Genomic DNA, 22,307 nt, shown 5'->3' with positions numbered 1-22,307 from the left:
ATGTGTTATTAAGCACTGTTACCATCACTTTTTAATAATGAACTTGTATCTGTAGGACTTCTTTCATTGTGCATTGTCAAGTGATGCTAAATACAGAAGCATTTCTTTTGCCAGCTATCTTACTCTATATACACACAGGTATTAAAAGGTATTTCAAGAATGATATTTCACTGCAGGTTATTTGTTTAGGTCACGTTGCTCAGTGCAGCTCAGAAAGTGGTGGTGATGATGATTCCCATGATCACTGTAGCATTTTCCTCCCAGCTGATCTAATACACCACAGGGTCCCATCCCAGGATCCACTGTGGTGAATGGATTTAACATGAACATGCCTACAGCTGTGTTTAAATTCAAGGGCCCACACACTGAAAGCAGTCCAACAGGGTACAGCTAGGAGACGGATACCGCCACCTAGTGGTACGATGAGCTGCTCTTTAAAATAGAGACCGTGCATTTTCAAACAGCAGAAACCTTGCAAGGACTTAAGAGTCACTGTCACATGTGACATAAAACAACTAGAAATAAAGAACAGAATGCCACAGCTCAAACTTGGGAAAGTAGGATTTATTCAATGTCATTATTACAAATTTATAAAATGCTAATGTTCGGTAAGAAAAGCATCGTGTAAAGGAATTCACACAGTTGGAATCCATTAGAAATACATTCAATTTCTTAAAAAACTATAATGTATTTTAGCACTCCACTGAGCCCGGTCATGATTGAAACATATTTTTCGTCTTCTTAGTGCATCTTTTTTTTTTTTTTTTTTTTTAGAATTGTTTAAAAGAATTGTAAAGTGTGGATCTGGAGGAGAGGATCTGGTAAATATATCAGGTCTGATACAAGAGACCCCATCAATAACAAAGGGGAAATTTAGGGCAAAATAAAGAAAAAAACAACAACTACACACTGAAAAGGAAAGCGTGAATGGGCAGAGTTGGTTGTGGTGAAGAGGCTGCAGAGAACATGCTATAATACATGTGGTGCAGGTGCAAGTAAAACCAAAATTCAGACTCATAGTCATTACTATTGTTGCTTTTGCTTTGATAAAATGCTACATGCTCAAATAACTATTTGACCAATCAGTTGCTGAAATCTGTTGTGATTTATCCATATCTGCAAAACTAATGTGCATCTTTGATGACTGTGGGATCTGAGCCTACTTCTTCCAAACAAGAATGTGGAGACCACTCCAACTGTCCATTCCTGAGGTGAAGTGCAGCTATTTTAGAGCACTTGAAAATGATGTGTCTTGTCTTCTAAGTCAGTCATGAGTTTCCTTACTAGAGGGTTGGTTTCGTTTTACTCTAATGTCAGAGGCCGGGAATGCAGAGCGTGAAGATGTTATATCCAGGCACTGGTTTTGGTTCTGTAAAACTGTTCTATTAGCAAACAAAAAAAACCCAACAGATCGAGCACATGGAGCATAAAATATAGGTTATGGCAATGCAAAAGACAACCTCAGAGCCTTTTAAAAGAAGGTATTCAGAGTGTATGTGCGAGATGAGGTTAGAGTCAGAATTAATGGGGGCAGAAATATGATCAAAAAGGCAAATTTTTCTAGTATGTGCATAAAGTAATTAAATGATAAAACAAGAATTAGGGAAAAAAGAAAATCAGCTCTACTGGTGCTGCAAAGGAATGGAAGACCTTAATGTTGGCAACCTCATTCTCTGGAGGCGTTCACATCGGGTTAGTCCTCCGTAAATCATGGAAAAGGATGGACCACAGACCAGAGGACAGAGGCTCTGTAAACATGAAGACATTCTGCTTACGAGACGCTTGGTCTCAAGCAGGGTTTTAAAGTGGCATCAGACCCGTGGGTGGGAGCAGAGATAGGGCTGAGATTCATGTCCATGCAAGGCCCTGGGGACGCCAGGTTTCCGTTTGCTATGACTGGTCACTTGGTGATAGTAGGACAGGGATACGTGAAAACATGTCAGTTGCTCTTGAGCAGGTCAATGCATCCCTGCAATAGAGTCACATTATTCTGTGAAGACAGGAGAAAACAAAATTAAGATTTCTGACAATTCTGTTCTGGAGAAGACGTAATATTATCCAAATACAACCTTTAAATGCACATTTTTAGCCCAGTTACAATCTCTTAAGAACCCCACAAGGAGGAGTCATTCACACTGACACAAACTCACTGAAATGATAAAGATTTCTCTGTCACTGTTAATGAGAGCGACACACGTGAGATGAAGATCTGCTTGTGTTGAAAGGGGCCACACAGCGAGTCGCTCTCATTATTGGCACTGACAGAGAAATCCACAAGCAACTCAGTCACACTGACACAAAGTCAGCGTTACAGTGACAGTGATAACACACCGGGGTAATATCATAATCATAATCACGTATAAAGGGATATGGGTAACAGGGGGATTGGACAGTGACAAAAATTTGATTTATTTTCTAATTTAAAAGCCCTTTATTTGGTCATTTTTATCATTGTGCCTCTCACTCAGTGTGAAAAAGTGAAAAAATGGTTACACCAAGAAGAAGCAGGAGGTGTGTTAACAACCCAGTGTATACAGCTTCAAGCAACTGGCAGCATTTTCTGTGGTTTCAAACCACACCTTGCCATTTAAACGTTTCAGTTCTCCAAACGACTAACTGAATGCAGACTAAATCAGTGCTGACCAGTGAATCAGCAAATGCAAAAACATCTGGGGCCAAATGTGCTAAAGTATGTTTGCACATCATTCATACTTCAGTTCATTTTCTGGATCAAGAAAAGTGTGTTATGGTTGTGTAGAGAGAGATTCACGATCCAGACAGTGATGGACACCTTATTCCTTAATAACAATAATAATGTGCCAGTAAAGGAATCTCATAAGAGGGTTTTTGTTAAAACCATGACACCTCATCAGAAAGTATAAGTGATGACAGTAAACTCTCACGCACACACAACCTCATGCAGAAGTCCGCTGTATTACGCTGCTCACCTTGGCATGTTTTATCTCAAGCTCAGCCATCTCTATGAGGTTCTTCCTGAAGGCCACGACACGCCTGCCCTTGAAACTGGTGAGTTCTACGACGATAACATTGTCCGGTCAGAAAAGGGCTTGCGTACCATTTTAGAAACAAAGAAACAAGTACAGACTGAGACACGCATCTCTTCTGCATGGATGCACAAACCTTTCTTCCCGGACTCTGAGAGCTTGTCAAATTTCTGCAGGCAGTGCTGCTGGTGCTCCTCCGCCTGGGGGATGTCCTTGCTCTTCAGTCGAGCCTTATCCAAAGCCTTGTTAGAGTTTTCATAGTCAGCTAACGCCCGCGCTCGCCTGTACAGAAGGTCCTGACGTGTACGACAGATAGTTTCACATGAGAAATAAAAGAATGAAATGGGGAACCTAAACAAAGTGCACTTGAAATATTTTAGTGATAATTTGCCTTCACTGGGAAAATATCTAACAATGCGTTAAGCTCAACGTCCATTGAAAATCTAAAATGTTTCAGATTTTAACAGTGGGAAATAATAGTTATCGAGGGTGTGTGTGTATGAACATATAGAAAAATATGAACATCTCTAATAGCACATTGACTGGAAATTGGCCACCTTTCTGCTCTAAGTAACACGAATTACATATTCAGCCCTAAACCTTCATTCAGATTTGCATATAAAGGTCAATAGGGATTCATACTGAGCCCTGGGTCTCATTAAGTCCTGAAATACAGCAATACGTGAACTTTGTGAACAAGTAACACACTCACTACGTTTACATGCAGTCAATAACCCTTTCATAACCGGAATATCAGCAATAACCCGGTTGCGCACGGCCATGTAAACGCCAATAACCCTTTTGAAAAACCTGAATATGACCCCTGGGTTACTCCTTTTCTAACCCGAATATTTGGTCATGTATATGCCTATCGGAATATCCCCATCAAACGGAACATTAACTTGTGTTCTGCGCATGTTCTATTCGCAAGGAATCTTGGTCTTTTGAGTGCAGGTAGCGTGGATATGGATGGCACAGCAAAGGCTCCATTTCCTATTTCTTCATGTTCTCGCCTTCCATTAATGAAAAAAGTGAGACAGAATGGTGTCAAGTACTGGTGGTGGGTCAGCACCAGCACTGAAGCGCAAACGAAGGCGACTGCTACCGCAGTTGTTGTTGTTTTTGGATACAGGAAGAAGAAACTGAAATGACGCGCATTGCGTCATGACGTTCTCCGTGCGTTGACTTGTCCGTGCGTCGCTGTTTTGATCGGGATATCCCAGTTGATTACCCCTGTTTGCTCACGCATGTAAACAGGTTATTCCGAATGTTTCAGAAACCGGAATATTGAACATAACCCGAATATTGACTGCATGTAAACGTAGTGAATCTGCGCATCATGTGCGACATCTCACCTTGGCGGCCTGGATGTCTCTCATGTAATATCTCAGCAGCTCTGTGAGTTTTAGCTCCTGGTCAGATGCTACTCTTGCCTCCACTTTCTACAGGAACACAAATAAAGACATTTAATAGCTACCACAATGTATTTACAAATCAGAACAAACATTTACAAAGGTAACCGAACTGTTGGTAACTGAAGATCTACTTACTCTGAGCTTCTCAAACAGGTCTGACAACTTCTCCAGGTGCCTGAGAAAAAAGTAAAGCCATAGCATGGAAAACTCTGCCATTACATCTTTGACAAAGATGTCAATGAAAACAATTAGCGGAAAATATCATCACAGCCCAGCTTTTGGAAATTGCCCAAGCTCTGATTTGTTGCAATCCACAATTTTAAAATCTTCAACACCAAGTATGTCTTTGCATAAAAATCATTAGAAGACCACTGTGTAAGATTTAGGGGGGATCCGTTGGTGGAATATGGCAGAAATGGAATATAATACCCATCAGTATGTTTTCACAAGTGTATAATCACATGAAAATAAGAACTATTGTGATTTCATTATCTCACTGCCATGTCCTATGGTAGCCTGGAGTGGACAAAATAAAAAACTGGTTCTACAGAGTGTCTAGAGTGTCACGGCCACCATAGGTTCCCATGGTAAGGAGAGGTAGGGGTGAGGCGAGGGGTATTCAGTTGGTTGCAATCTACAGCCTCATCACTAGATGCCACTAAATCCTTCACATAGGTCCTTTAAATTAAGTATTACACTCACTTCTTATTTGCTGTACTATCATCAGCAGACAGACTGTTCAGAGTGGCAGAGACGAGGATGTAATCATCTGCAATATCTGCAATAACAGAAATGAGCAATTAAATTAAGTAAATTCCAAATGTAAATTAATTCAGCCCACTCCACGCAACATCCTATTAAATATGGTAATGTGAAAACCCTCTGATACTTTTGTGCGCGCGGGTCATTTTCTCTGCTTTGGCAGTGGAATCTTTTATCTTGCTGTAGTAGTCGAGCAGGAACGTCTTCTCCTGCTCGAAAAAATCATCGACTTCCTGTGTAGGAAACAAACGCGCAGACAAAAGGTAATCGGGAAAGTTGCTAAGACATTGCATCGCTGATGCTGCCATGGATGTACTGGAAGAAGTCTCACCTTTATTCCTGAGATAAGAACTTCATCAGCTGACTTCACCATGTTTTTAAAGAATCCTCCAAACATTTCCTTGGCGTTCTTTCTTCTCACGCTGAGCTAAAATGACAGAATGTAGAGGAGAAACATAAGATCTAATCTACATCGAACATCAAATTTATGAGAGGACTATGATTACTGAATCTTACTGAATGAAATTGTGGGAACTAAGAAGAGATTAAAGTAATATTTGTGAAAGTAGCAGGAGTTGAATGTTTTTGTATCACTGTGTGCCACAATATGGTCCATAAATACATGTATATATAAAGTGTTGGACTCTTAGCTAACTTGTGTTAGCAAACACCACAGCCACTGACTGACTAAGACTCCATAGATAAGCACAACTGCTGATCACAGCAGGATGTAAGTCATGTGTCACTAGTGTCCAGTAAACTCTACTTCCTCTCTTTCCAACTGACAGCTTGGGAAAGGAAGTCAGCATTATGAGGAACTCACATCCTGGTCATACTCTAAGAAAATCTGGAAGTTTCTGTCTTTGCTTAAAATTGGGTGAGAGGACAGTCTCTGCAGGAATACTTCGTGCACTTGGACAGTTTTCTTGAACACAGCCAGGTATTCACTGAAAAGAAAACAGTATGTATTAGTTAATAGATACAGTAAGAGGATTTCTTTGTGAAACAGTATTTCACATGGCTTTTGTAACTGATCTAACATGACACTGTCTTAAGGATGCTATATAATGTACGGTGTTTTGTTTGAGTGTCACACTCACGCCTCCAGTTCCTGCTTCATTTTAGTGTACTCGTCCTTGGTCATAGTAGCTTCACCTTCCCCCAGTTTGTGCATCTTCTCTCTTGGGCTCTCAAAGTCAGGCTTTGGGGGCGCTGGAGGAATCTATAAACGATAAAGCAGGAAATAAAGGACTTTAAGAATCCATGATTGGTTCAATGGTCAATGTGTGATATACAGCTAAACTTTTGTAAAAATATTTTTCAGACAAAGAAAGACGGGCACCAAAGACAAAAGGTGATATTACAGCCTCTGTCTGTCTATATGAGTCCTGCCCACAAGAAGTCCAACTCACTATTAGTCCAGCATAGTCCTCCGTCTCAACCAGAGTGTCGTGCAGCCAGATGAAGTCTTCATGCTGCCTGGGAACGGAGAACTCTGGCTTCTGGAAAGAGCTAAGTGTGGTCTGGAAACAAACTCAATTTTAAAGTCTTTTGTACAGAAAACTTTCAACATATCACCAAATACATTATATAATATTATTGAGGTTGGGAGTAAGTTCATGAGTTGCAATGTGTCAGTGTTAGAGTACAAACATATATAAATATTTTTTTTTACCTTTGTATGGACAGTAAACTTGACTTTGTCCCTTTCACAGAGTGCATCAGGAATATCAATGAGAAGAGAGGCATCAGTGTTTAGATCCACAGAAACAGAGCGCATCTAAGGAGCAAGAATACACCAAGGTTATCCAAAAACTGTCGCTGGATCATCATATGTTCACACACAAAAATATCACTTGTCATATACAAATGCTATTTTGTTTTTGTTTTTTTTAGTGATCACTTGGTTTTCAATGCTGCCTTCAAGAAACCTCTCATCTGATCGTAACTCTGGAATACATCATATATGCCCTATTAATCACCTTATTTTGGTTCGATCGGACAGTCGCTAACATTTCTGTGGGGTACTGACGACTTAAACTGTAAAAAGTGGGATCGCATAACTTCGCAGTGAGGTCGAACTGAGGTGAGAAGTTAGATTTTAAAAAAGGAAAACATGTTGGACCAGCAACAGACTCAATCCACAGAGCTTGTCAATATGCTTAAAATAAAAAATCCTAACATGAACAGGCGCCTTCAGACTTCAGAAAAGCACAACACTGTAGAGCTATAAGTGTCCAGCTGAAGCAGCCAGACTCCAGTACAACTTTGGCGTCAGACCTACATTCACACCCTTGTAGATCTGTTATATTATCCCCTAAATAAATAAATAAGCTGGACATAGTTTTAACTATTTACTCCTTCTGATGAAAGAATACACCTCACACCCAGTTTCTTAGGGTACATCCACCATGACGTATACAATGTTCAGTTTTGGTATTGACTGTGTTTATGTTCATTTTTGAGGCTGTAGTTTGTACTCTTACCTTACCTCCTCTCAGTATAGCACAATATAATTCAACAGCACCATAAACTACATCCTCCAAAGTGACCATAACGTTGAACAAACACCAAGGCCACGATTAAGTTATGTAGACACCTGTCAGAATGCTAACAATGTTAGCTCACTGCACAAGCCAGAGTGTTGCATAGCTCTGAAACACAGTAGCTTAAGGGAGTAGAAACGTAATGAAAGAGTCACCTTAATGCCTTACAAGCTGTGGTACTTTTCGGTAACTTGTGCTGAGCAATTAGCGTTAACCGTTACATGTCTGAACACGTTCAGTAAGTTGGGTCACATAAGCAAACAACACGTTTGCACACATACAGTTTAACGTTACCCACTTCTTAGTAGCTTTATCAGTAAAATGTTAGCTAGCTTTAGCCGGAGGCTAGCGTTATGTGGACAGAAATCTACACAAGTTAGCGACAATAACTTAGCCAGAAAGCAATCGTTTATGTTTGCTAACATAGATATCACTTGACTTAATGCTACCAGAGCCCGCTTTTAGTACAGTTCACATGCCAACGCCCATTTAACTTACCTTTTCCTTATTGCTTTCGTCTATAGTGGATGTCATGATTGGACTGAAATCGACGGAATGGTAAGAGCAGGCCAACAACCCAAATAACAAAACTATATGCAGGAAGCTCTCCCACCGCTGACTGGTTAGCTGCCTGACGTCGAGCTGTCAAATCGTTTTTTTTTTTTCGCCCGTATCGTCAATTATTAAGTCCCGCCTTACAGTAAATTTGACTGGACAATGTGGAACTTACAAAGGTTACGATTGGTTTTTAACCTAATCAATCACACCAAAATTCTACGTGTATACTTTGATATACTACTGATTTTATGGTCATTTCTTTTTAAACAGCAAATGTACATTTTGTCATAAATAGGTAACAGATGTATGAGTCGTAATGAGCAGAAAAGGTAAATTAAAGTAACAGAGATTTAGCACGAGCGAGTCAGTTACCGCACGGATGTAATTCAATGATACACTGCACATTATGGGTGATGTAGTTTTCACGGACACAAAACCCAGAAGTCCCGGATACGGAAGTTTATGCAATCGAGGAGGCGCGTCGTTTCGACAAAGCTGGGACGAGTTATACTGGAACAAGTTGGGGCAAGTACCGCCAACAAGAGGACAGTAAAAATCTTAAATGTACTGTAAAAACATTTGGACTACTGTACGTACATGACGTTACGCAGGTAATACGTTACAGTCGTCCAACCTTGGTGTTTAAAAGTCGCCAAAATGTATTTCTTCAAACGCGTGGCATCCGTTGGATGCGTCCTTGTCCATCAGTGCACCTCCCTCTCTGTGAGCAACTTCTCCTCTTGCCATTGCCTGAAGTCCTCAAAGAGACGCAGCCCGTACAGCTCAGTGGACAGTGAGCGCTACTCCTCTCTTGTGAAGTCTGTCATGTCGAGGGTCAGTTCCCAAACCCCCGAGACCTTCCAGGAGGAGGACGAGCACCTTTATGGACCTATTGTCAAAGCTCAGACGCCCTCCTCAGGACCAAAGACGAGAGTGCCAAAAACCCTTTATCCATTTTTACACAGCGGAGTGGCTGTAGAGCCAGAGGAGCCAGAGTCAGGACCTCCAACACAGATTGTATTAAACCGAGGAAATGGCAGGTCATCAGTGCCCAGTGTGACCCGCGTTCTTCAGCAGACACTTTCTCCAGAACAGAAACTCTTCTTGGAGAGATGGAAGAGGAGGATGATCGCTGAGCTTGGAGAGGAAGGCTTCAAAGAATACTCCCAGAGTAAGTTTTGCAACATAACCTGCTATTTTGATGGATTTCACTGGGTTTTGTGGAGAGGCAAGACAGACTGAGAAGTGACCAAAAGTTGCTGTATGTAATCAGATTTATTTAGGCATGGGAAGATGTTCCATTCCTCTGTGGAGGACATTCTGACGTCAGGTGAAACATGGAAGGACAGGAGTTCTTCAGAGACACCAGAGAAGTCACCTGAGGTGCAGGGCTACTTGGAGAGCATCTCCCACGTCCTGGAGGATGTCACTGCAGTCAGAGCTATTGAAAGCACCGTGCAGCACGACGCGCTGAACTACCTGGGGATTGTGGATTGTGTCGCTCGCTACAGGTAAATGTCAAAGGTAGGCTCAACATTTTTCCATACCAGACTTTTGTCACCACCCTCACCACACTCACAGCTCATTCTTGCCTGCAGGGGCGTAATGTGTGTTATTGACTGGAAGACGTCAGAGAAACCCAAACCTTTCCTGAGCAACACATATGACAACCCCATCCAGGTGGCAGCCTATGCTGGGGCTTTGAACAGTGATGGCAGCTACAAATACCAGGTGATCCTCTGGGATAACATGTTAATTCTCTGCTTCTGGCCCAGATTGTTTAATTATAGGATCTTTTAAAACTAAGAATTCTGATGTTTGCTGTGGTTTACAGTTTACCTCATAGCCGTCGATCTCCTGTCATTGCAGGTTGAAAATGGACTCATTGTAGTAGCCTACAAGGACGGCTCGCCTGCCCATGCACATCAGCTGGGCCCAGAGCTGATGTTGGACTACTGGAAATCCTGGTTGATTCGTCTCGAAGAGTTCACAGAACAGAGGTGCCTTCATATTGTTTGATCATGTTGTCATTGGCTTGGTCTCACCGGTCATATTTGCCTCCTTGAACTAGTGAAAGTGAAACGTTTCAGTGATAAATCATTTGGTGACTCAGCGAGGAATTTCATCTGTAATCAGTAATTGATTTTTGAACAAGTAGTCTCACTTTGGGCTGTAGTTACTCATGGCAGCAAGCAAGAGGCCAAATTATTTATTTAAAACACACTCAGTAATGAGAATCGGAGTTCACTGAAGCCCAGCTGTGAGTTATAATTGAAAAAAATTATCTGATGACTAAAGATTCCCATTATTTTGTAAACATATGAATATGCACATCATTTAGATTAAGGTTTTTGTTTGTTTTTATTTTCAGATCCAGTCAGGCATCAAGTGCTTCTTCGGAAAAGAGATGAGATGTGCGACCTGCAAGAGCGAGTCCATGTTGTGAAAAAGTGTCATTATTATTGTATTATTTGTCTCAGTTAATGCCTCTGTCACTTAAACTTCCATTGGTACAGTCACAGGGCTTTGAGGCAGTGCTTTGGAGAGCCAATAAAATGTCTACTCTGTAATATGCACATATTGAAATGCGACAATGTACAGTCAGTAAAGGACCGGAAAGACATAATATGTCAGCTATACATTTCAAGAATCATTTGAAATCACCGTACTTTCAGAATCACGCCTACCGTCCTGTATGAGGGATCCTCTGAGAAGCCCAGACCAAGCTGTCCTCCTCTGTGAAGCAGTACACTGGGTAGCCCTCAGCGTGGAGTCTCTCGTCCAGACCCCTGAGCTGATAGCAGTGATATACTGCTTTACAAATTATTCAAACCTTAAAGAATGATTTTGTTGTACACTGGAGATTTGAGATGTCACGGCTTGGATAGGCTCTACCTGCCTGTAGACGGCAGGTTGGACACATCCTCCAGTATTATCATGTGACGCACAGTTTGCTGCTGGGCATGTCTTTTTTCTGAGGCCACTGCTTTGAATATATCAGATGTGGCAAAGGACAGAGGTAATGCACTTATTTTTCTTTATTCAAGGTATGAAACTTAAGTTGATATTTGTATTTCTTTTGACTTCTGCATTATTTCAAAAGGATTAAAGATTGCAGTGAAACACGCAGTCAATAAGTTCTTACATCTATGAAAAGAGGGTGCCTGTTCCCTTATGATATGAATCTCATCTGTCTAATTTCTCCTTTCTAATTAATCTGTTTTTTTTTTCATGCCAGCACTCTGCTTGTACAGGGTGGCCCTTTAATTTTCAGTGTTGTAATGACACTGTAGTCAAGGAAAATTGTGCAGTATTTCTCTCAGATCACTGAATGAAGTGCCATAACAATGGGGCAGCTTTGAACACAATGGTAGTGGTCATCAGTCTACTTTGTTAGGAAGTGGCATCTTTGTTATTCAATAAAAAGAAAAAAAGTGCTGACTGATATTACCAACACAAAGGTGTCTGGTCCAATCAGTGATGGAGGACTTCCTCGTGGTTTTCTCTGGAGTAGCTTCATCATTTGCAAAAACCAGAATGGCTTTGAAGAGACCGGCTTTCTGCAAGAAAAGTGACAATGCTGTACTTCTAAAATACAGATTATAGATTGGTTATCTGTTCATGGTTTGCAGACGGTGACACTGAACTTTGGCCGTCTGTCCACTAAGACCTTTACAGGGTCTGATCTGACCAGATCTGACCTGTTACTGAGGACTGAAGAACTGCAAACCTTAAAAATCAAATGACATTGTAATTTGAAGAATGACTTGGTATGTTGCTAAGTGAATATAGTTGAAGGTGGTCAAACACACAAAAATAATACAAGGCTAACGTAAGTCATCGGTTATAAAATGTATTATATATAGTTGAACCTGGACTAAACTGAAACTTGGAACATATTTTGCCAGTAATTTGAAAGGGTGCTATCTTTGAAACAGTAAAAAACAAACAAACAAAAAAACAAGGTGTGCATGAAATGACTTTATTTTAGAGAACCATGGTTACTAATAATTGCATTGGTGTGTGTAAAATGAAGTGACCTCCATGGTATATATAGAGGATATATAGGTCACAGTTAGGGTTGGGGATTAGTGTGTTTGTATACATAATTTGATAACTGTACAGTACTGACTGAAAGCAACACATGAATCAACACAGCTCAATTCCACTTGGATCTCTCCTTTAAATACCTGCATCCGATCTGAAATGTGGCATTGCCACTTGTCTCATTCAATGCCCCTGTCCCTTATACCTCCTTTATTACAGTCCATGTTGTGATGCGATTCTTTGGAGAGCTGATAAAATCACCGATAGAATCTGACAAACGTACAGTCAGTATATGACCAGGAGAGATTACAGTCACTTGACAGTTTATGATTTCCTGATAATATGTCAGCTATAGCTTCCAGAATCAAACGTTGAACTCTAACCATGCCGCCTTGTATGAGGGATCATCTGAGAAGCCCAGGCTTTTAAAGAGCTTATAGGAGACTGGGTTGTCCTGCTCTATGAAGCAGTACACTGGGTAGCCCTCAGCGTGGAGTCTCTTGGCCATGGTGCTGACCAGCACTTTGGCGTAGCCCTTCCCTCTGTGCTCTGGCAGAGTGTACAGGATCCCCATGGCGCAGTAATCGTACACCAGAATCCAGGACACCAGCTGACCCTGGCCGTCAGTGATGCAGCATGACGGGAAGTTGGTGATGAGGTTTTTGATGTTCTTGCGACCCTGCTTGTTCCCTCCAAATTTCCAGGTTTTATTCACAAAGTCGACATGGGAAAGATCAAGAGATGAAATCCTTGATTCTATCTCACTGTAGAGGAAGAAGAACGATAAGCTTTCATCTGAGAGGAGTCAGTTTTCCCTGACGTGGATTTTAAGTGTATTATGTACACATAATCTTTAAGGTACATTTCAGTTTTCTTACTTTACCTGTCAACGGCCGGGGTGCGCAGGTGGCTGATGTCTGCCAAATACACAAGATATACCGAAGTGTAGTCTCTGTTGTTGACTTCTCTGTAAGAAGCCACCTCTCTGAGCATGGAGCCATGGGAAACGTCATATCCTGCAGGACAAAAATGATCCTCATATGAACACCATTCTGTTATTTTCCTTTGACTTGTGGAGGAAGTCTTCACATCCTTAACTCAGTATTATTATCTTCAACAATGTAGTTCAAAAGTATTAACAGTAAAAATACTCAGTGCAGAAAAATAGATTTAAACTTTTATATGTTACATACAATAAACTATTATTAGTGATGCATTCATGCCTATCATTTTACTGTTAGTTGGTGGAGGTGGAGCTCAGGTGTATCACACACTGTTGGGTAATTTAATGATAATGAATCATATTTTATATGCTCATTGTTACTGGTGTATATCTGTGCAGTAGTAACTACAATATTAACTCTGTAGTGATGAGGAAATATAATATGGCAAGACATAGAAATGCTTAACAAAAGTTACACTGTTACAGCTCAGTCTGCTGTGCTCTAACTCACCTCCGATCAGGAAATAAGTGCTCCAATCAATTGCATTCTCTTCTAGCAGAATCTTCCTTAAAACCTGCTCATCCGTGGTGTAGTATGTCACCTTTTTCATGAACTCCAGAGCGCGCTTGTTCTGTGAAATTAACACAGGGCTTGGAAATTAGCTGTCAAACAAAACTGCGGTAAAGCGGCAACCTGTCCGATTCTTCAGCGGGACGTGAACTCACCTTCGGATCAGGTCTGCAAATGATGACCTTAAAATCAGGCCACGTATCAACAATCACCTCCAGTGTAGTTGGTTTGTTCCTGTTAATACCACACAGGAAACCGTACACCTAAAAAGACAACAAATGTAGAGTTCCAGCTGTTTGCGAGTACCGAACGCACTTTAGATGTCTTGCAGAAGTCTACGTTACCTTCAGGCTCTTCGGAAAGTGTTTTAACAGAACTCCTTCAGCGATCTGCAGTTCATCTTTGCCCAGCACCTTCATGTTTGCAGAGTGAGTCTACCTTTACGTTGCACTTCAGCGTGTCTGGTCGTTTCTGCTGATCTGTACCACTGAAAAAGGTTTCTGAAGTTCAGCCTGGATGAATCATTAACGGTCCGTCATTGCCGGTCACGTGACTTCGGTTTGCTTCGTCTCGTGTTGACTGAGGTTGTTTACTCAAACAGAAAAACACTTCGTGTCAGAATGGAAAGATATAAAAGCTTTTTTTGCTGGTTTTATTTTTTCTAGTTTGTAAAATTATTTATAGATCGAAATCTTCACACTATTTTCGATCATTGAACGCGTATTATTTTGCTCCATGTCAGCTCATATTTTGTGTGTTGCAAGTCAAACAGAAGAATTTTGTTTTTTTTAAATCTCTGTTAATTAAAATTATTTACGAAAATGTATTTTTTCTTTCCTAAATTATACCCCTCACAGGATTCACATCCTTACTGGTGAGTGTCAGATGACAGATTGCAATGCAGAACAAACAAACAAACAAACAAACAAACAAACAAACAAACAAGAAACACACACGGAAAGACAAACTCCTCTGTCCTCTTTCCAAACCTGAGGTCAGGACAGCAAAAGCTTAAAACATAAATGCATTTACCACACGGACACTTTCATGAAAGTTCACAAGCTACTTTAATGCAAATTTCATTTAAAAACAGCGTATGGTTGTTAATAGGCTAATCAACAGTTCAGTAACACAATCATTTGTTAGTTGCTTGCTTTTTTTTAATACTGCTCTACATTGCTGTACTGCATGGGTTAATAGTTTTGTAGTTCATCTACAGAAAATGACATATCACTCTGTACGAAATGTAGTGCAAAAAACAGAAGATATCCCACGTAGATTTCTTTCTAGCACTCCTGTTTCTGCACTCTGATGTCATTGAGCCATAAGCGACTCCACACTGTGAATGTGCACTGGTAGACCTGTGAGAAAAGTTCAGAATACAAATTAAACACACAGTATGTACATAGCACAAAGAAAACAGCTGGTCACGTCATCATCGACAAATAAAACTAGATGTCTCACAGAGGGGAAGTGAACATTTGTTTCATAATCTGATAGCTGGTGGTCTTCTGTATGTCATTTCAACACTGTGTTCAACTCCTAATGGAAAAAATGAAAAGGGATTTTCTTCCCTTCCTCCCCCCAGAAGCTGAGATGTGTGGCCCCTTAATAAAGTCATTACCCGAGCCTTCTCTGGGTCTTCATGAATGGCACACACTTCGCTTGCATCGGTCTTTCTGCAGGGGGTCTTTCCCATTTTCACAGTAATGATGTACTTCAAGCCAGAGACCACCTGAAAAGGAGAAGAGTGTCAAGCGCTGATAAAGACGCCGCTGTAGCAATCCTCAAGCAGATTCCAGGACAATACATCAGGACACTGCCATTATCAGCTTTCTGACTTCACACCAACACACAAAGGACCTGCTGCCGCTTATGTTCCCTTAAATCACTGCAAAAATGTCTACGCATGACCTGATTTGCATGAGAAGTGCTTCAAGCGTCTCCAGATCATTAGTCTGTCTGGAAACGCCTCCGCTGACCTGCAGCTGCCTCGACATGTCAACTGGGATTTGATTGGATTACGGTGTCTGTATTCAAAGGCTCAAACGTATTGTTTCACTGCCAACCCCGAAACTGACATTAGGATCCATGTACACGGTGTAAAAATAAAGATAAATCACTGTGTACGCTCAGAGGCATGTTGTGGGGACTTTAGGTAACTTTGAGGTGAAAGGAAACGTAAAGGCGCGAGGCCTAAATTACGCTGACTGTACGTATAAACTGAGTTATCTCGATTCCACTGGCTCGATGGCTTTCAGATCATCCAACATACAGTCTGTGTACATTCACAAATCCACGTTTAGCGTCACTAACCTGTCTCTGAACCTTCACCACTTCCGCCACTTTGCTGAGGTACATATCGTTGCTTCCCCTGTTGTGAAAAGCGACGGCGAAGTTCAGCGCATTCTGCGCCCCTTCGTCGTTCACGTCTATATCTTGGAAGCCCCCCACCAAAGCACCGAACCCCACGGCGAAAAGCGCCGCAAGAAGAGGAAAGACGACCTTCCACATCATGTTTCTGTATGGATTCTGTACGACAAAACAACAAGCAGACGGTCCCTCCCTGTTATATAAACAACGGCGTCACGCCTGCTCGGTGCACAGGGAGTGGCACCTCTCGCGGCCAATCAGCGATCTTTGCGACACGAACCCTGCATCTCTTTAGTACTCACTTCCTGAGTCGCGAGTGTGTTCGTTTAAGACACCGGTGGATCCCGGAACGAGCTCCTCCGCCCGTACTCATTTTAGCACTTCGTCAAGGCACGTTCTTCCCTCCTGAAAAGAAAGCAAACAAGGTATGTTGTGGTTAGTGAGCTTGTACACAACTTTCGGAGCGCAGTGCGGAAAATGAAACGATTTGGACCTCTGTTCTAGTGCAGGTTTAAGAGAAACTCACCTATTGGCGTTCACCTTTGGACCTGCAAAATGCAAAAGCTACAGTTGTTGAAGTAAGTGGGCATTTCTTAGTAATGATAACAATTAATAGAGGTATAAGTGGTTGGAATAATATGAGAGCTGTAATCACCTCCAGTGAGGGTTTCTCCTATTTTTGCACACTTTGCAGGGACACTTTCCTTGGCTTGGATGCTGTCCAACAGCGGCTTGCAATAGGCTCAGCGGTGGCAGCAGGGGGGATACTCGCATATTATGCACTACGCAAAAAACAAGTGAAAACTATCCCTGTTGGTGAAGGATGGTGGGGAGCAGGAGAGAAGCCACTGTCAGAGGATGAGAAAATATATCCCTTCACCGTGCAAACCTCAGATTAAGAGATTGAGGTACTCTTTGAGCTGTTAATAATTAAACTCCTCATCAACAGCTGCCAATTTAAAAGTAGTGCAAGGATCACTGATACGACAGTAACATGTTTATGTTCAACAGGATCTTCATGAGCGCATTGACAGAACCCGCTACACTGATCCTTTAGAAAACAGCAGCTTTCATTATGGCTTCAACTCCACTTATCTCAAGAAAGTGGTTTCCTACTGGAGACACGAGTTTGACTGGAAAAAGCAAGTGGCAGTGCTCAACAAGTATCCACATTTCAAAACTAAGATAGAAGGTACAACAGCCCCTGCTGAATCAACAGTGTTTGCTTTGCTGCAGAGCAATCCAGATTTTTTTTTTTTTTTTTTGGCCACTACACATTTTTTTCTTTTTCACTCCAATGTCGTTACTTCAATGCAGGATTGGACGTGCATTTCATCCATGTGCGGCCACCACGACGTGAGAACCAGAAGGTTGTGCCTCTTATGCTTGTTCACGGCTGGCCTGGCTCCTTCTACGAGTTCTACAAGATTCTGCCGCTTCTCACAGAGAACCAGGATGGTCTCGTGTTTGAGGTCATATGTCCATCTATCCCTGGCTATGGTTTCTCAGACGCCCCTTGCAAACAAGGTGGACCATTCTAAACAAATAAATTGTCAACACTTTATGTTAACATACACATATTCACCATTAACTAGTTACTTATTAGCATGTATATTAGTAGCATATTGGATCTTTATTAGTCATTATAAAGCACTTATTGATGCTTGATTCTGCATGACCATATTCTGCAACTACTAGACCAATAATAAAGAGTTTTCCATCAATAACCTAATTACTGCTTATTTATGGTAAAGAATTTGTTGTACATGAATTACAATCTTAATAACCTCACCCTAACCCTTAATAACCCTGACCCCTAGAATATGGCATTAATAAGCACTTTAATATATTTAAATGAGCCAATATGTTACTAATATGCATGCTAATAACTAGTTAATGGTAACTATATGTACCTTATATATATAAAGTGTGATCAATGCACGTTTTGCAGCTTGAGCAGCAGATGTTTACAGATGTGCTTCCTGTATCTTTTCAGGATTTAACAGCTTCGCCGCTGCCCGTGTTTTCCTGACACTGATGGAGCGTTTAGGGTTCTCCCAGTTCTATCTGCAGGGAGGAGACTGGGGCTCCCTCATCACCACCAACATGGCACAGATGAAGCCTCAGTAAGACAGCAAAATAAGCCTTTACATGCCACGGCTTATCACTGCAGTGGAATTTCTAACGCTTGCTTTTTTTGTTTAGTTTTTTTAAAGGGAGCATTGTGACAACCCTACATACATTGTGAAACAAAGCATGCAGTGTGCAGAAGTCCACTAATGACTAAAACCACTGACACATTCCTGGAGACTGGAGTAAAGAATGTTCTGCCAAAACTTGCATTTATAGCTAAAAATTGCTACTTGACTTGATATAAAATGTGATCAGAGCAATACTCAAGTTAAAATTTACATTTTATAGGAATTTGTTTCACGATCTATCTTTTCCAGGTGCGTTAAAGGACTGCACTTAAACATGATTCTTGGGAGAAGGGGGTTCAAAATGCTTTTCTCCCTCATGATTGGCCGCTATCTGCCCTTCCTGGTGGGCTTTAGTCGGGAAGATGTTCGCCGTTTGTTCCCTTACTTTGAGAAGAATGTCTGGGTGATGCTGCGGGAATCAGGCTACATGCACATCCAGGCCACTAAACCCGACACTGCAGGTGGGGACATACACAGTCAGGGAACAGACGCACAGATTTGGCTGATCACACTGACAGCCAGCTGTTGCTAGTATTTTGTAATTTAAGTATCCTATTATTTCAGGTCTTAATACATCTTAATTTGTGTATACAGGCTGTGGAGTGAATGACTCTCCTGTAGGCTTGGCAGCCTACATTCTGGAGAAGTTCTCCACCTGGACTGACATGAGTTACGGAGATCTGGTGGATGGTGGGCTGGAGAGGTACACGGGAGATTTCATTTTGCCTTTTTATTATTTTCAGCTTTCATTAATATAGTGATACATTCAACAAAGTTTACGATTGTTACCGGCTGTAAGTAATGATAAATTGCTGCATTTGTACAGGAAATACAGCCTGGATGACCTCTTGACAAATGTCATGATCTACTGGACCACAGGCTCCATAGTCTCCTCCATGCGCTTCTACAAAGAGAATTTAAAGGATAATCTTGAGAAAAGAGTGGATTCAAAGTATGTGGCCAGATGCTACTGTCAAACTATGACTGTTATTTTGCTGATCTGACAACCTCTTTATCCTATTGTGTTATAACTCATAGTTTCATCTTTCATTTTAGGACAGGGGTATTTGTGCCCACTGGACTCGCTTCCTTCCCCGGAGAGCTGCTGCACTGCCCTAAATCGTGGGCACAAATTAGGTATCGCAAAATCTATTCCTACACTTTCATGCCTCGAGGTGGCCACTTTGCTGCCTTTGAGGAGCCCCAGCTGCTCGCCAATGACTTTCTCCAGTTTGCCCGAAAAGTGGAGAAGATCTGCACCCGCTGATGCACTCTCAGACCAATGTAATCACAGTACATCTGTTCTTTATTATCGCTGTTTTGTTTGCAGCACTGTCAACATCACTTTCCGGTTTTAATAAACGTAAACATATTCATGATGCTGGCACTCCAATGTATCCAAAAACCAGATTAAAGAAAACAATATAATGCATCAAACCTTTCAAGTTACGCTGATTAAAAGATATATTGCACCAATATTGTGTGTGTTGTTCTGTGTTTAACACCCTTAAAAAATGATATTTTATGCAGATCACATCAAACATTCCTCATAAATATAAAAATGAATACACAATGTCCTCAAACAGATTTCAACACATGCAGAAGACCCTCAAAACTCACAATTTCTTAAAATATGGACAGCTGAATACAAAACTCAAGTTCAAAATTTACTTACACCACCATTAAAATGTAATTTAAGTATAAAGAGAGCTCCAATCTTTATGCTACACATGACTCAACTTTTTGGGTCACTTGCCAAAGCCTTTGATGGTCATGGGCGCCTGAAACCACACATAATCCTGCCAGTCTGACCCCCCTGCCCTTGAGTCCTTACAGGTGCTGGGATCAGTAGAAAGAGCAATTATTTGGTTCTTTACACGGGTTGGCACTTTAAATTGTAGCTTAGGGCGGAACCAACTCACACCACAATCCCTGTGAGCCAGCACCAAGACCGTGGTGGGCATCAACCGAACAGGTCTGGTGTCAGACAAAAGGTCAGCCACGAAAAGAGTGCGGAAGAGTTGCCTTAAGCACGAGGACACCCGCAGACATTGATCTCCACCAGCCACTACCAGAGCCTCCATGTTGATCTCATATAGCTCTTTGGGGAGAACGAGGCATCCACCCATTAGCAGCAGCACACGGGGCACCCTGCTAAGGGAAAATAGCACCTCCAGCTGCTGCAGCACCTCCTCGAGGTCCTGTAGGGTCTGCTGACACTTGCGCCACTCCGTGTCTGCAGCCTGCACTGGTCTCCGACTCACTATGTCTTTATCCTGAAAATCAAACATTTTTAGTTAGTCCTCAAAAACACATTGTTATTTATACACATTTGATTTGCAGTTTGGCATGTTTTCCTAGTCACCTGCACTGATGTCTGCTGTTTCTTCTGGGAGTACACCAGCTGGTCATACGTCATGGGCAGCTGCTGTCTCTGATACAGAACACACTTGAGGATCTCGCTGACGAAGCGGCAGCAGCCTTCCTGAGTTACTGTGCCGGGGAAGACCACGCTCACATGGCCTTCCTCTTGTGCTCTTCTCACCGTCTCAGCGTCTCTGTCCTCTGTGTTACTATGTTGTTTACTGGCAGTCACGTTGGAATCTTGCAAACCTGACTGACCAGAAGTGCCCTCTTCCTCGGTATTATCTGTCCAAATGAGGAGCAGAATAATGTCATTGGTGGTGAACAATGGACCTGTCTTGCCCAATTTTAGCAGTTAAATACTAATGAAGTCTAGCAATGCCACTGTCCCCCTGTTCCCTCTAAACATAAAATATAGTTACCGTCTGGCTGTGATGGGAGAATTATTCTTTAGACTCTTTACTTAAGCAGAAGTAGGAAATACTGTCCTGCATTTAAAAGTATATAAGTAGTAATAATAAACTTTATTTAGCTCAAACTGCTTAACTATTAAAAAAAAGGACATGCAACAAGTGGTTCACATAAAAAGACTGGAGTATAAAAATGGACAAAGAATGTAGCCATGTAAAAATATTATCAGCAACATACACTTAATACATTAAAATAAAAGTACTCAGAATGCAGAGCGACTTAGTACTATATCAGGTTATCATGTATACTATACTCTAGGATTATACATATTCATGTGTTACCATGTGAGCGGCACTTTCTGGTTCAAGGTGGGATCGGTTTTGACTACGTCATATACTGCAAAGAATCAAACTTTCTTTGTTGAATTGTTTGCAAAGTTATTGCTTCATAAAACGACTTAAACCATTAACCGTTCGTCAAAATAGTTGCTGATTATGTGTTCACGACTAATCAGTTAACCAAATAATTTCAGCTCTAAACTAGAGGTGCCACAGTTAACCGATTAGTTGACAAAAGTATTAAAATGCCAAGTGGACGCTTCCGGTCAGGACGTTGCTACAATCCGCTCTGTGGGAAAACGTTACCGACCTGGCGTGATGCTTGTGGAGGGCATAGCGGTGTTTTCCTTGTCCTCAGTGTTGTCCACACTAAGCTGTTTTGAACCGAGTCGATGTGCAGGGGAGGCATCTTTCAATTCAACTGTATTTCTCGCCTTCAAACGCGTGTTTACGGCCTGTTCGTCCATCTCCACATACCATCGGCATGAATTTGAGCTATCGGAAACACTTTGTAATGTTGAGACTTTGTCTGTCATATTCGGTCCCTCCAGTGTGTTAAAATCTCTTCCAGACGGAGACGAAAGCGGCCCTCGTGTCTCATCATCTCCGCCGTTAAAAGTGGACTTGTGTCCCGAGTCTTCCGAGTTTGCTGTTGATTTCAATATATTCGGTTCTTCTGCCATAGTTTTTAATGTCCCCGCCAGCGCCGGGTCTTTTCCGCACTGCATCATGGGAAACGTGGATACAGCAACGTTGCATTCATGTTACGTGTA

At 41.6% G+C, this 22,307-nt stretch overlaps 6 protein-coding genes across 6 annotated transcripts; 2 read left to right on the top strand and 4 right to left on the bottom strand.

Moving 5' to 3' along the window:
- Nucleotides 1-729: 729 nt before the first annotated feature.
- snx5 (sorting nexin 5) lies at nt 730-8,380 on the bottom strand. The gene is made up of 13 exons (XM_070978042.1): nt 8,227-8,380; nt 6,858-6,962; nt 6,595-6,705; nt 6,283-6,404; nt 6,006-6,129; nt 5,514-5,609; nt 5,310-5,415; nt 5,123-5,198; nt 4,556-4,595; nt 4,361-4,447; nt 3,142-3,301; nt 2,949-3,034; nt 730-1,990 (listed from the first exon to the last, which is right to left on the bottom strand). The coding sequence occupies exons 1-13, from the start codon at nt 8,260-8,262 to the stop codon at nt 1,940-1,942; spliced, it is 1,200 nt and encodes a 399-aa protein (XP_070834143.1). The 5' UTR covers nt 8,263-8,380; the 3' UTR covers nt 730-1,939.
- Nucleotides 8,381-8,734: 354 nt separating this feature from the next.
- On the top strand, nt 8,735-11,743 carry mgme1 (mitochondrial genome maintenance exonuclease 1). The gene is made up of 5 exons (XM_070977801.1): nt 8,735-9,457; nt 9,560-9,797; nt 9,885-10,017; nt 10,156-10,286; nt 10,658-11,743. The coding sequence occupies exons 1-5, from the start codon at nt 8,944-8,946 to the stop codon at nt 10,695-10,697; spliced, it is 1,056 nt and encodes a 351-aa protein (XP_070833902.1). The 5' UTR covers nt 8,735-8,943; the 3' UTR covers nt 10,698-11,743.
- A 511-nt stretch (nt 11,744-12,254) lies between these two features.
- Nucleotides 12,255-14,404, bottom strand: LOC139341360 (glycine N-acyltransferase-like protein 3). Its single transcript, XM_070977860.1, has 5 exons — nt 14,192-14,404; nt 14,003-14,110; nt 13,788-13,908; nt 13,217-13,349; nt 12,255-13,097 (listed from the first exon to the last, which is right to left on the bottom strand). The coding sequence occupies exons 1-5, from the start codon at nt 14,264-14,266 to the stop codon at nt 12,698-12,700; spliced, it is 837 nt and encodes a 278-aa protein (XP_070833961.1). The 5' UTR covers nt 14,267-14,404; the 3' UTR covers nt 12,255-12,697.
- Nucleotides 14,405-14,890: 486 nt separating this feature from the next.
- cst3 (cystatin C (amyloid angiopathy and cerebral hemorrhage)) lies at nt 14,891-16,462 on the bottom strand. The gene is made up of 3 exons (XM_070977567.1): nt 16,164-16,462; nt 15,472-15,582; nt 14,891-15,208 (listed from the first exon to the last, which is right to left on the bottom strand). The coding sequence occupies exons 1-3, from the start codon at nt 16,362-16,364 to the stop codon at nt 15,134-15,136; spliced, it is 387 nt and encodes a 128-aa protein (XP_070833668.1). The 5' UTR covers nt 16,365-16,462; the 3' UTR covers nt 14,891-15,133.
- A 135-nt stretch (nt 16,463-16,597) lies between these two features.
- Nucleotides 16,598-19,895, top strand: ephx5 (epoxide hydrolase 5). The gene is given in 10 exon segments (XM_070977529.1): nt 16,598-16,645; nt 16,725-16,798; nt 16,915-17,128; nt 17,232-17,412; nt 17,538-17,747; nt 18,217-18,346; nt 18,671-18,882; nt 19,016-19,124; nt 19,248-19,373; nt 19,478-19,895. Coding segments are annotated over 9 exon segments (1,416 nt in total). The 5' UTR covers nt 16,598-16,645; nt 16,725-16,775; the 3' UTR covers nt 19,689-19,895.
- Nucleotides 19,896-20,046: 151 nt separating this feature from the next.
- Nucleotides 20,047-22,218, bottom strand: mad2l1bp (MAD2L1 binding protein). The gene is made up of 3 exons (XM_070978424.1): nt 21,845-22,218; nt 20,793-21,070; nt 20,047-20,697 (listed from the first exon to the last, which is right to left on the bottom strand). The coding sequence occupies exons 1-3, from the start codon at nt 22,215-22,217 to the stop codon at nt 20,170-20,172; spliced, it is 1,179 nt and encodes a 392-aa protein (XP_070834525.1). The 5' UTR covers nt 22,218; the 3' UTR covers nt 20,047-20,169.
- Nucleotides 22,219-22,307: the final 89 nt, after the last annotated feature.

The sequence above is a fragment of the Chaetodon trifascialis genome, chromosome 13 (genome assembly GCF_039877785.1).
Source record: "Chaetodon trifascialis isolate fChaTrf1 chromosome 13, fChaTrf1.hap1, whole genome shotgun sequence".
In the NCBI taxonomy this organism is placed as follows: Eukaryota; Metazoa; Chordata; class Actinopteri; order Chaetodontiformes; family Chaetodontidae; genus Chaetodon; species Chaetodon trifascialis.
This window is presented reverse-complemented; position numbering and strand designations above follow the sequence as displayed.